Below are 14,746 nucleotides of genomic sequence, written 5' to 3' on the forward strand. Positions count from 1 at the left end.
AGTCTTCCTTGCAATAACCTGCAGGTATAAAAAGAAGTAATTCTGATGGGCCCTGAGGCCCATCAGGATGATGCTTTTCCCTGGTTACCGTAGCCTAAAATAGATGAAAGTCAATGACTCTCCCTTGATGGAACCCAGTCTATTGCAACTTACTTCCCCAGCTAAGACCAGCACCCAGCTGGCTGGGATAATGCAGATTTAGTGTCTGATTTGCCAAAGGTTTGCATGTGTTAAAATGTGTGCAAACACCACAGCATAGGGTTGTATCTTCAAATGCACAAAATACTGCACATTGTCCATTTAGTGCGTTTGCCTTCATGAATACACAGAGTTGACTGTTTACGTCATGCTTTTTTCTTCAAGAATAAATGCCAAAAATTTGAGACATCACACACGACACAGCACATAAACAGATATTTAATTATTGTTCCATTGCTGATATTTAAGCAAATGTTACTAAAATACTGTTGATGGAACAATTTCAATTTATTTTCATTTATATAGCACCAAATCACAACAAAGTTGCCTCAAGGCACTTCATACAAGTAAGGTCTAACCTTACCAACCCCTAGAGCAAGCACACAGGTGACAGTGGTAAGGAAAAACTCCCTCTGATGATATTGAAGAAACCTCAAGCAGACCAGACTCAAAGGGGTGACCCTCTGCCTGGGCCATGTTACCAACACAATTTACAATACAAATATACAGGAAATTTGGGGAAATTTTCAGAGTCCATGCTGGTGCACAGGACGGGAGGCCTGGGAATAATACTTAAATGTCTGCTATATCAATTTGTTATGTTTTATTTTTTTAATCTCCAGCATGTAACTCAGTTATGTGGCAGAGTTTGTGTGTAACCAAACCACAAGGTGTTGACCTGCAAGTGGCTTTAATTTCATTTTGCACTTACAGCCAACAGCCATTAACAAACAAGCAAACACACACACACACACACACACACACACACACACACACACACACACACACACACACACACACACACACACACACACACACACACACACACACACACACACACACACACACACACACACACACACACAAATATCCTCATTTACATTCTGCTGTGCACGTCATGTTACCACCCGTTGTCAATTAGTATTCACCAGCAAAATGCCATCCTATGCCATCCATCCCAAGCGTTATCTGGGATCTTAGTAAATCAGTCCCTGGGTGTCTTGTCCAAGGATACAAGCAGGTAGCTTTAGCAGGAATTGTAGACCAAGTAGCTCAGTGGTAAAGGAGTTGGACTGTCACCCAAAAACTGTGGTTTTAGGTATTCTAGTTGCTATTTTAGGCAAGTCTTCACACCGAACCAAAGTAATGCTTTGAACTACCTTTGAATAATATGTTTCTTCGTAGATGACACTGTAGTGTAAATAGAAAACTAAGCACACTAAACTTACCTAAAATCTGGAGGTTACTTGTGCGATTTAGGGAGTGGAAGATATAATCTGTGAAGAAAGCAGGGGATGGGAGGCTCCTCTGTCTGAAGCAGTGGCCCTGTATGATATGGCTGACGATGGCTGCAGACAGTTTGGACACAGAAGCGGTTCCAACACCTGGAGTTTCTTTTACATTGACATCTTTGAAGAGATGAGTAGCATCAATGCACTGCAAGTTCAAAGGTAAAATTATTAGACATGCTCTCAGTTTACCCACAATTTAAGAATGACCACTGGTAATGTACCAAGTTGTTGTAATTCAGGAGAAATGTCCTACACTGATAAAATCTACCTGAGCATAATCACATTACTGGTAAATGCATGCAGAAGTCATGCTTTTAACCTGCACTTTTATCACAGAGATCTTGCAATAAACACAAACTTTTTAAAATGCTGAGGACTTGGTCTGGCATTGAAAACAGAGGCATGCTCTCAATCCACAAAATATATAAAACAGAAGAATAGAACTCTGTTGGATGCAACTTGCTTCTTTAACTATACATAAGTCCAATAATGTCCAGAAACGTGAACAAAATCATAAAGGAATTTTACTGCCAAGAACATACAGGATCTAAAGTGAAAATATGACAGCAAAAATAGCATCCCTGCAAAGGCACCCGTTTCAATTCAGATTAATAGCATTATGTCAACTGTACATGCATGTACTGATAATGTCAAAAATTTCTTCTGCCCTGGAACTGAAAACTCAAATTCTGAAAGCATGGCATCTCTGCACAGAACTTTAAATTAGACAGCGGCAGTCTAATTCATTACCTGAGGAGATGACACTCTTTAATACAGTCCAAAAAAAGTTAATGCTTTGATTTGGAAATATTGATTAAATCTGTTTTAGTAAATCTGTGAAATCTGTCATAATACAATTTAAGATCCTTTACTAAATTATGATTTTCTTCCTACACACAAAACCACTTTCTCCTTTTCCTGTACTTCACTAGATTGTGCAGTATGTGTTCATCCCTGGGTCTACTACTGCAACTATCACATGACCTGATGTGATTTGACTCACAGCAATTCTTTGTGTGGTGATGTCATAATAGTGGATTTCTTATGAGATGTTCAGCAGAAACAGTTTTGGTGGGTCACAGTTGTGGCACACCAAATGCTGCAGTTATTCATCTAGTCTTTCAGTACATATACAATATAAAGGAGCCATAACAGATTCAGATCTTTCTGCTAAATTGCATGAAATTCCTCTCTCATGGCTGTTATGGGATATGCATGACTAACAGGATTCATGAGTCCATTAGAAACTTTTTGTATGTTTGTAAGTTTTGGTTAAAACATCTATGTTCAAGGAAAACAAAAATCCAGAATTCACAAGGATTCTGATTACCACCAAAATTTCCCCATGGTCTTCCTCTTGACAGGATTAATCGTTCCATGAAATTTTGAGGAGACCATCTGAAAACCTTTTGAAGAATCCTGCTAAAATCAAATCAATCACATACCAGATAATACAAATCAGCTAAAAATCCCTTACTTTGAAATTAGATGAAGCAGAGGTGTTATGTTTTGTGGGGTTGTAGTACTGGTTGATGAGCAGTAGAATACTTTCAGCTTCACTGGATGATAGGAAGCGGTTGTCTTCAGATGGGTGCAGACTGGTGAGAGCCAACAGGTAGAACTGATAGTTGAGGGATGGTGTGGAGGACAAGGGGGGTGAGGTGGAGCTTAATCCACACAGGTCTTTCATATTAATAATGTAGTACAGAAGAACAGCAGACATCCGCTGGAAGTCCTCCTCTGTGAGATTTGCCTTCCCATCGTCCTCGAGCACAGACAGAGCTATGTCTGGGGTTAGACACTAGAAGAATAAAATAGTGATTTTTGGGTGAAATTTGAGACTCAGATCACAACCTCAATCCCAATGAAGTTGGGACGTTGTATAAAATGTAAATAAAAACAGAATACAATGATTTGCAAATCCTCTTCAACCTATATTCAACTGAATATACCACAAAGACAAGATATTTAATGTTCAAACTGATAAACTTGATTGTTTTTGTGCAAATATTTGCTCATTTTGAAATGGTTGCCTGCAACACATTTCAAAAAAGCTGGGACAGTGGTATATTTACCACCATGCTACATCAATCAATCAATCAATCAACTTTTTTCTTGTATAGCGCCAAATCACAACAAACAGTTGCCCCAAGGCGCTCCACATTGCAAGGCAAGGCCATACAATAATTATGAAACACAGTCTACGTCTAAAGCAACATAACCAAGGGATGGTCCAGGGTCACCCGATCCAGCCCTAACTATAAGCCTTAGCGAAAAGGAAAGTTTTAAGCCTAATCTTAAAAGTAGAGAGGGTATCTGTCTCCCTGATCTGAATTGGGAGCTGGTTCCACAGGAGAGGAGCCTGAAAGCTGAAGGCTCTGCCTCCCATTCTACTCTTACAAACCCTAGGAACTACAAGTAAGCCCGCAGTCTGAGAGCGAAGCGCTCTAATGGGGTAATATGGTACTATGAGGTCCCTAAGATAAGATGGGACCTGATTATTCAAAACCTTATAAGTAAGAAGAAGAATTTTAAATTCTATTCTAGCATTAACAGGAAGCCAATGAAGGGAGGCCAACACGGGTGAGATATGCTCTCTCCTGCTAGTCCCCGTCAGTACTCTAGCTGCAGCATTCTGAACCAACTGAAGGCTTTTTAGGGAACTTTTAGGACAACCTGATAATAATGAATTACAATAGTCCAGCCTAGAGGAAACAAATGCATGAATTAGTTTTTCAGCATCACTCTGAGACAAGACCTTTCTGATTTTAGAGATATTGCGTAAATGCAAAAAGGCAGTCCTACATATTTGTTTAATATGCGCTTTGAATGACATATCCTGATCAAAAATAACTCCAAGATTTCTCACAGTATTACTAGAGATCAGGGAAATGCCATCCAGAGTAACGATCTGGTTAGACACCATGCTTCTAAGATTTGTGGGGCCAAGTACAATAACTTCAGTTTTATCTGAGTTTAAAAGCAGGAAATTAGAGGTCATCCATGTCTTTATGTCTGTAAGACAATCCTGCAGTTTAGCTAATTGGTGCGTATCCTCTGGCTTCATGGATAGATAAAGCTGGGTATCATCTGCGTAACAATGAAAATTTAAGCAATACCGTCTAATAATACTGCCCAAGGGAAGCATGTATAAAGTGAATAAAATTGGTCCTAGCACAGAACCTTGTGGAACTCCATAATTAACTTTAGTCTGTGAAGAAGATTCCCCATTTACATGAACAAACTGTAATCTATTAGACAAATATGATTCAAACCACCGCAGCGCAATGCCTTTAATACCTATGACATGCTCTAATCTCTGTAATAAAATTTTATGGTCAACAGTATCAAAAGCAGCACTGAGGTCCAACAGAACAAGCACAGAGATAAGTCCACTGTCCGAAGCCATAAGAAGATCATTTGTAACCTTCACTAATGCTGTTTCTGTACTATGATGAATTCTAAAACCTGACTGAAACTCTTCAAATAGACCATTCCTCTGCAGGTGATCAGTTAGCTGTTTTACAACTACCCTCTCAAGAATCTTTGAGAGAAAAGGAAGGTTGGAGATTGGCCTATAATTAGCTAAGATAGCTGGGTCAAGTGATGGCTTTTTAAGTAATGGTTTAATTACTGCCACCTTAAAGGCCTGTGGTACATAACCAACTAACAAAGATAGATTGATCATATTTAAGATTGAAGCATTAAATAATGGTAGGACTTCCTTGAGCAGCCTGGCAGGAATGGGGTCTAATAAGCATGTTGATGGTTTGGATGAAGTAACTAATGAAAATAACTCAGACAGAACAATCGGAGAGAAAGAGTCTAACCAAATACCGGCATCACTGAAAGCAGCCAAAGATAACGATACATCTTTGGGATGGTTATGAGTAATTTTTTCTCTAATAGTCAAAATTTTGTTAGCAAAGAAAGTCATGAAGTCATTACTAGTTAAAGTTAATGGAATACTCAGCTCAATAGAGCTCTGACTCTATGTCAGCCTGGCTACAGTGCTGAAAAGAAACCTGGTTGTTCTTATTTTCTTCAATTAGTGATGAGTAGAAAGATGTCCTAGCTTCACGAAGGGCTTTCTTATAGAGCAACAAACTCTTTTTCCAGGCTAAGTGAAGATCTTCTAAATTAGTGAGACGCCATTTCCTCTCCAACTTACGGGTTATCTGCTTTAAGCTACGAGTTTGTGAGTTATACCACGGAGTCAGACACTTCTGATTTAAAGCTCTCTTTTTCAGAGGAGCTACAGCATCCAAAGTTGTCTTCAATGAGGATGTAAAACTATTGACAAGATACTCTAACTCCCTTACAGAGTTTAGGTAGCCACCCACTCCAGCAGGTGATTTCACTGATTAACATCACTTTGAGCAGGTGGAATCAGTTAATCAGTGAAATCATCTGCTAGAGTGGGTGGTTGCACAGAAAGCCTGCACCCTCTCCGCCCTTTCTGGAACTGGTTTGAGACCTCTGGACAATGGCTTTCTGAAGTGTTCCTGAGCGCACGCGGTAAGATCCTTTACACGATGATGTTGGTTTTTAATGCAGTGCTGCCTGAGGGATCGAAGGTCACAGGCATTCAATGTTGGTTTTCAGCCTTGCCGCTTACATGTACAGTAGTGTTCAGAATAATAGTAGTGCTATGTGACTAAAAAGATTAATCCAGGTTTTGAGTATATTTCTTATTGTTACATGGGAAAAAAGGTACCAGTAGATTCAGTAGATTCTCACAAATCCAACAAGACCAAGCATTCATGATATGCACACTCTTAAGGCTATGAAATTGGGCTATTAGTAAAAAAGTAGAAAAGGGGGTGTTCACAATAATAGCAGTGTGGCATTCAGTCAGTGAATGCGTCAATTTTGTGGAACAAACAGGTAAACAGGTGTGAATCAGGTGTCCCCTATGTAAGGATAAAGCCAGCACCTGTTGAACACGCTTTTCTCTTTGAAAGCCTGAGGAAAATGGGACGTTCAAGACATTGTTCAGAAGAATAGCGTAGTTTGATTAAAAAGTTGATTGGAGAGGCGAAAACATATACGCAGGTGCAAAAAATTATAGGCTGTTCATCTACAATGATCTCCAATGCTTTAAAATGGACAAACAAAAAACAAAAAAAAAACAGAGACACGTGGAAGAAAACGGAAAACAACCATCAAAATGGATAGAAGAATAACCAGAATGGCAAAGGCTCACCCATTGATCAGCTCCAGGATGATCAAAGACAGTCTGGAGTTACCTGTAAGTGCTGTGACAATTAAAAGACGCCTGTGTGAAGCTAATTTATTTGCAAGAATCACCCGCAAAGTCCCGCTGTTAAATAAAAGACATGTGCAGAAGAGGTTACAATTTGCAAAAGAACACATCAACTGGCCTAAAGAGAAATGGAGGAATATTTTGTGGACTGATGAGAGTAAAATTGTTCTTTTTGGGTCCAAGACACTTTGTGAGATGACCCCCAAACTCTGAATTCAAGCCACAGTTCACAGTGAAGACACTGAAGCATGGTGGTGCAAGCATCATGATATGGGCATTTTTCTCCTACTATGGTGTTGGGCCTATATATCGCATACCAGGTATCATGGATTGCTAAAAAGCAGTTTGAACATAATAGTTTTGAGTTTGTAGCGCCAACAGCAGCTGCTACTATTATTGTGAACACCCCCTTTTCTACTTTTTTTTAACTAATAGCCCAATTTCATAGCCTTAAGAGTGTGCATATCATGAATGCTTGGTCTTGTTGGATTTGTGAGAATCTACTGACTCTACTGGTACCTTGTTTCCCATGTAACAATAAGAAATATACTCAAAACCTGGATTAATGTTTTTAGTCACATAGCATTACTATTATTCTGAACACTACTGTAGAAAGTTCTCCAGATTCTCTGAATTTTCTGATTATATCTTGGACTGTAGATGATGGAATCCCTAAATTCCTTGCAATTGAACGCTGAGAAAGATTGTACTTAAACTGTTGGACTATTTTTTTCATGCAGTTTTTTCATGCAGATCCTTGCCCCATCTTTGCTTGTGAATAGCTGAGACATTTTGGGATGCTCCTTTTATACCGAATCATGACACTCACAATTAGTGTCCTCAGTTCACAAATGCTTATTGAGTGTTATTAGAAGGAAAGGTGATGTAACACAGTGGTAAACATACTACTGTCCCGGCTTTTTTGAAACGTGTTGCAGGCATCCATTTCAAAATGAGCAAATATTTGCACAAAAACAAGACAGTTTGTCAGTTTGAACATTAAATATCTTGTCTTTGTGGTGTATTCAATTGAATATAGGTTGAAGAGGATTTGCCAATCATTGTATTATGTTTTTATTTACATTTTACACAATGTCTCAACTTCATTGGAATTGGGGTTGTACTAGAAAATGAACGTTAGTTTGAGGAATGTTTTGGGCTGAGTGACTTTAAAATATGTGCCGCTGCATTGCAGAGCTTTGCTGTGCTAACCCTAAACCACACATATAACAATCTGTAGATGAGGCGTAAGTTTGCATACACCTCAGTTTTCCCCAGTTTTTCATATTTCATGTTACCAAACAATTAAGCCAAGGCATGAAGTGAAAACAATGGGAATCTCCACAAGTCAGGTTGTGCCTTAGGAGCTGTCTCAAAGAGAACTGAGATGCTACAAGCAAATTTACAATCTGTTGTATGATATTATAGGAATTTCTGACCCACACTGGGAGAAGATGGAAATGATTGATCTGCTGTCACAACCCCTAACGGGAACAACCAAATCAGGAGGAAGCCTTTCAGCCATTAACACACACAAAATCCTGATTTACATACCACTGATTATGTCACGTTGTCACTTACTATCAACTGCACATTGACTCTTTGCAAATCACTTGCAAAATTGTCTCCACCCCAACAAGGAAACATTTGGATTGCCCACACAATTTAGCAATCCGTTATCTGGGATCTTAGGAAATCATGTCCAATATGTTGAATAAAAACAAGCAATAGTGGTCTTAGTGGTCACGAGGACCCTGCAATTAGCAACAAGACTTCACAAGCAACTTGATGGCCCTTCTTCTTCTTTCGGCTGCTCCCATTAGGGGTCACCAAAGCAGGTCAACTATTTCCATCTCACTCTGCCCTCTATCTTCTTCTGTAACCTCAAACACCTGCATGCCCTCTGTCACCACATCCACAAACCTCTATAGGTGGCTCCATCCTCACCATCCTTCTCTCTATATACCCTGGTCCCCTCCTCTACACAAGTCCAAACCATCTCAATCTCACCCCTTTGACTTTATCTCCAAACCGTCCGACCTGAGCTGTCCCTCTGATATGCTGATTCCTAATCGTGTCCATCCTCGTCGCTCCCAAAGTAATTTGATGATCCCTGTTTGTCTTTATTTTATCATGTCGCAAAATAGGATGTTTATGGAAATAAAATGAAAAAAAATTCTAAATAGACTTAAGACCTGATTTGCTTAGTAATATGAACAGCATGGAGTGAATTAAGTTTGAAATGCCTTCACTATAGTGTATGGAAACTGATCGTTTCAACCTTAAAACACTCTATAGTTTTCTGAATCAGATTCATTTTGAAGCTTGATGCACAAACATGAAATCCATGTGGAAAGCAAGTCCCTCAAATTCCACACTGTAAATTTTATTACATCAAACTGAGCCCAGCATGAGTGCAGCTCACACAGGTCAACGACTTACACCCCTGCACTCACTTGCATTCCAGCCATAACTAGCATGTCTAGTAATTCAAAATGGAAACAACTGTGTGTGTGTGTGTGTATATATATATATATATATATATATATATATATATATATATATATATATATATATATATATATATATATATATATATATATATATATACGAGGTCTGTTAGAAAAGTATCCGACCTTTTTATTTTTCTCAAAAACCATATGGATTTGAATCACGTGTGATTACATCAGCCAAGCTTGAACCTTTTGTGCGCATGCATGAGTTTTTTCACGCCTGTCGGTTGCGTCATTCGCCTGTGAGCAGGCTTTGAGTGAGGAGTGGTCCACCCCCCTCGTCGGATTTTTATTGCGAATAAATGTCTGAACGATTTGGAGCTTTGCTGCATCAATTTTTTCCAGAAACTGTGAGAGACCTCCAGGTGAACACCATTCGGAAAATTCAAATGGCTTTGAGGGACGATTTTATGGGGATTACACAGATTAAGGAGTGCTCCAGCTGGTTTAAAGACCGCCCACAGCTGCTGAGAGTGCGGCGCACTCCGAGCGCCGATCGACAGGCTGAAACAACCAGATCATTTCCAACGTGAAGGCTTTGTTGATCCGGGACGTCGTCTGACTTACACAAAAATGGCAGGAGACGTGGACATCAGTATTTTTTCGGCACATTCCACTGTTACAGGAGTTTTTTCATGGAAAGAAAAGTGGACGGATGCGCCACCGTGCCGCTCATGGCGCGGCACAAAACCACCTCCGTGTTGGTCTCACAGGACGGCTTTGAGACGGCTTTCAGATGGCTGTCGGTGGGTTTTCATTCATGTGATTAACCGAGAAATTGTGGATGAGCCTGGACATGCCAGAACATGTCCTGTGAGGCTTCATCACGGCGTTGCTTTGCACCATGCGGCTCCACCGCGACACGCGGAATTCCTCCACACGTCTGTCTCAATGTGCTGAAAAAGTGCTGATGTCCACGTCTTCCACAATTCCTGTGCTAGTCAGAGGACGTCCCAGATAAAACACAGCGTCCAGTTTGGAAATTAATGGCACATTCCACTGTTACAGGAGTTTTTGTCATGGAAAGAGGAGCGGAGAATTCCGCACGTCGCAGCGGTGCCGCATGGCGCAAAGCAACGCCGTGATGAAGCCTCACAGGACATGTTCTGGCATGTCCAGGCTCATCCACAATTTCTCGGTTAGTCACACGACTGAAAACCCACCGACAGCCGTCTGAAAGCCATCTCAAAGCCGCCCTGTGAGACCAACAAGGAGGTGGTTTTGTGCCGCGCCATGAACGGCTCCGTGGTGCATCCGTCCGCTTTTCCATGAAAAAAACTCCTGTAACAGTGGAATGTGCCGAAAAAGTACTGATGTCCACGTCTCCTGCCATTTTTGTGTAAGTCAGACGACGTCCCGGATCAACAAAGCCTTCACATTGGAAATGATCTGGTTGTTTCAGTGGGGTCTGAGCCTGTTGATCGGCGCTCGGAGCGTGGCGCGCTCTCAGACGCTGTGGGCGGTCTTTAAACCGGCTGGAGCACTCCTTAATCTGTGTAATCCCCATAAAATCGTCCCTGAAAGCTATTTGAATTTTCCGAATGGTTACCACTTGGAGGTCTCTCATAGTTTCTGGAAAAAATTGATGCAGCAAAGCTCCAAATCATTCAGACATTTATTCGCAATAAAAATCCGACGAGAGGGGTGGACCACTGCTCACACAAAGCCTGCTCACAGGCGAATGACGCAACCGACAGGCGTGAAAAAACTCACGCATGCACACTCGATGTAATGTGTTTGACGTTGTGATGAGTGATTCTTACCCTGTCACAGGCGTCCTGAGAGGTGTCAGTCTGTTCTGCACAGTTCACTGCCTGCAAGAGCGTGCTGAGCAGGACCCTGGTGCTGTTCTTCAGAAGCTGAGGCCGTTTGTCTGCTCCCATATGCAGATCCAAGGTCCTGACAACTTCCTGCAGGTACCCGTGCTCCTGCACCTCTACCCCCAGGGTTCTCTCAAGCAGATAATGAAGCAGCAACAGCAAAGGGAGAGCACTCCTCCTGAAGACCATGTTCCCAGCAAAACCCTGCAATTGTGTCAAGCTCCCACAGCTGGCTGAGGGATTGGGATATTAAACGACGGGCACAGCAAATGGTCACCAAACAGGTGGGTAAATAACGAGAGATTTGAGTCAAGATTAGAGGGAGAAAGAAGCGAAGCCGATGTGATCTTGATGCAGGAGGTGTTAATAATGGGCCTCTCTCATCTGATGGGAGACACTGGCTCTTGATGGGTACCCTTCAGATGAACCAATCCTTACTGAGTTGAACCATAAGCAAAGCCTGGGCCCCTGAGTCAACAACAAAAGGATTAGTGCAGGCAAGTGAAAGAGCACAGAGGCAGGGAGGAAGGGGCAGGAAGGGGGAGCAGCAGAGTGTGGAGAAAAGAATTCAGAAAACCTGCTTCATGCCAAATTCAAAAACGATGCTTGTGTTGTGTGAGAAAGGGAAAATTAATTGACAGAGAAAAGTCATAATGAAGTGAAAGCAAGAGATCTGATAACCAGAGATTTCTTCACCTAAAACAGACCCTTTCCACTGATGTGTCAGTCCTGTATGTTATTAGGATTGTATCAAAAACAGGAAATATTTTCAGTTAAATAAATTGAAAAAAAAAAAAAGACATAACTTTGACCCCAAAATGCCATCAACAATATATACAGCTTAATCTTCAATAACTTTTAAAATTTTCATTGGTCACATGCTTTCTTCATTTTCAGGTATCTTTTACACCACCAGCTGTTTGCTACTGGATTTTCTTATTCCTTACAGAAAATTTATGGTAACACTTTACTTGAAGGTATCGTCATAATAGTGACATAATACTGTCAGAGCTGTTACATGACACAGTCATGAACATGTCATAAACATTATGTCAATGTCATAAATGTTTATGACTGCTGCATTAAGTGCCATTCGGTTTTTGTAATGACAAGCTGACAAGTTGGCATACAACTGAAGACCAAAAAGGCCAAAGACAACTTCTGGTTATGTGGCTTTGATTAATATCAATTTCAAGACAACTGAAAAAATATCAAGTTGTCATTACAAAAACTGAATGAAACTTAATGACAGCAGTCACAAACATTTCTGACATTGCCATCATCTGTATGATGTTCATGACTGTGTCATGTAAATGGTAAATGGACTGCATTTATATAGTGCTTTTCCATCTACATTAGATGCTCAAAGTGCTGTACAATTATGCCTCACATTCACCCCGATGTCAGGGTGCTGCCATACAAGGTGCTCACTACACACCAGGAACAATAGGGGATTAAAGACCTTGCCCAAGGGCCCTTGGTGATTTTCCAGTCAGGCGGGGATTTGAACCAAGGATCTTCTGGTCTCAAGCCCAACACCTTAACCACTAGACCAGCACCTCCCCCGTAATGTAACACTTATGACACTGTTATGTCACTATTATGATACCTTCAAGTAAAATCTTACCAAATTTATTCACTTTTCCAATGTCTGTGAGGTTGTTGATCATTTAACCAAAGGTATTCAAACAAAATATTGTTTGATTCACAGAAATAACATTTTTTCAGCAACTACTGGATTTCGGGATGTGGAGCATTCGTCTATTTATACTAGATATTGTGATATCAATATTGAGCGTTTGACTACTGACCACAGTTAGTGTTAGCAGTTGCGCCTAAGCGTTGGCGTACTACACTGTTATGTGTTGTGTTGAGCAGTGGTATAACCAGTCATGCATTAGTGGTTTATTTGGCACATTCAGTCACACATTGGCATAAGCAGTCACATGCTAGCTTTGGTATATGCTGTCCTGTGCTAATTTAATAGCTAGCATTTGCATAAGCTTTTAAATATGGAATAACTTTCCACCGGCACCCTATTGGGCAACAGCACCGGTGGCGGACGTTGTTAACCCGGGCCTCGACCGAAATTCGATTCTTAGTCTGCATAGTTGGGTTGGCTTGTTTTATGCCGGATGCACTTCCTGACGCAACCCTCCGGGCTTGGGACCAGCACGTGACCATGTTGTGCTGCTTTTTTGGCCAGGTCACTCTTGGAAACGAGATTGTTAATCTCAATGAGGCTTTTACCTGGTTAAATAAAGGATATATGTGCAAACTCACATTAGCAGTTAGCATTGGCACATGTGGTCATTAATTGGTATATCTCATCACATTTTAGCACTGTCATATGCAATCACATGTTCGCAGTTATCACTGGTATATGCAGTCATGTGTTGGCATATTTGGTCACACATTTGGTCACGCTAACTGCTAAGGGCTAACGTGTAACTGATTATGCCATGTTTTCCTTAAGTATGACCCATCAGTAGATAAATGCTCCCTGTCAACATCCTAATGTTCATTATAAATAACAGCATGTATCACATTCAGTTCCCAGAAAGCTTTCATTTCTACAGTACATTCCTAGCAATTTGTCATACTTTTTGACACACATCTAATGCCATATTCCTTTTAAGAAGCACAGATGTAATTCAGAATGAACATTATTTCTCAATTTAGATACGGGTACTTTAATGCAAAAGAACACTGAACATTTGTGAAAACATCTGACAGGTTTGAGAAAATACCAGTTGTTCAGAAGTAACACAAGATACAAGACCATATGGAACAATAACTACAGGCCCCACAACCTCCACACACACATAAAGCACTGAGACAGCTTGTTATTCCAAATGATCTCTGAATCATCACAGATCAAATATGCAGAGCAAAACATGCTAACCTTGCTCGCGGCACTTTTCCACATGCTCCCACACTGTCCAACCTGCAGGTCAAAACAGACAATAATAATAACACTAAAACAAACCAGGCCTACTGTTCTCTTTGCCTCTCAAGCTGAAGTAAAAACGTGTTTTCTTCCCCTGTTCAGAAAACCAGGAGATTCTGATTGCTTTGGGAAAATTCTTGGTTATTAGTGATGTTGTTGAAAAGCTCTTAAGAAAGGTAAGAACTGAATAAGCTTCTGAGGATTAGCTGCAGCAGTGTCAAGGGGCTGTGGTTGCCATGGTGAATGCTGCCACATTTACATCTGTGAGATGATGGGGATGGCCAAATACTGGTAAAGGTGACTGAAAAACTGATCCCAGATCTGGCATGCAGTCAAAACTCTATAGTGAAGAGTTTTCCTTTATAAATCATTGGTTGTCTGGATCAGAACTTTCAATGAAATATATCAGCAGATGAACACACTGATATTTGAGAAGTGAAATGATGTTTCTAGTATTTATGAAAAGTGTGCAATAATTATTTCAACAAAATTGGGTCGGCACCCTTGTCATTTTATTAATTTGAATACATTTAGCACTAATTTTTGAAACACAAAATTGGTTTGTAAGCTCATTGACACTTGACCTCCTTACACAGGTGAATCCAATCATGAGAAAGGGTATTTAAGGTGGCCATTTGCAAATGTTTCCCCTCTTTCTCTTCTAATGAGTGGCAACATGGGAGCCTCTAAACACCTCTCAAATGAAC

General features: G+C 40.6%; 1 protein-coding gene across 2 annotated transcripts in view; it reads right to left on the minus strand.

Moving 5' to 3' along the window:
• LOC117510858 (zinc transporter ZIP12-like) overlaps positions 1 to 14,214 on the minus strand; it is a 32,320-nt gene extending 18,106 nt beyond the window's left edge. Inside the window, exons 1-4 of one of the 2 annotated variants that reach the window (XM_034170752.1) lie at positions 14,088 to 14,209; positions 11,033 to 11,318; positions 2,968 to 3,291; positions 1,428 to 1,635 (exon numbers count right to left, since the gene is read on the minus strand). In XM_034170752.1, coding sequence (XP_034026643.1) covers positions 1,428 to 1,635; positions 2,968 to 3,291; positions 11,033 to 11,278 — 778 coding nt within the window. In that variant the 5' untranslated portion in view covers positions 11,279 to 11,318; positions 14,088 to 14,209. Of the gene's footprint in view, positions 1 to 1,427; positions 1,636 to 2,967; positions 3,292 to 11,032; positions 11,319 to 14,087 lie in introns of both variants that reach the window. The other variant, XM_034170760.1, reaches the window with a different exon arrangement.
• Positions 14,215 to 14,746: the final 532 nt, after the last annotated feature.

Source organism: Thalassophryne amazonica, chromosome 1 (assembly GCF_902500255.1).
Source record: "Thalassophryne amazonica chromosome 1, fThaAma1.1, whole genome shotgun sequence".
NCBI lineage: Eukaryota > Metazoa > Chordata > Actinopteri > Batrachoidiformes > Batrachoididae > Thalassophryne > Thalassophryne amazonica.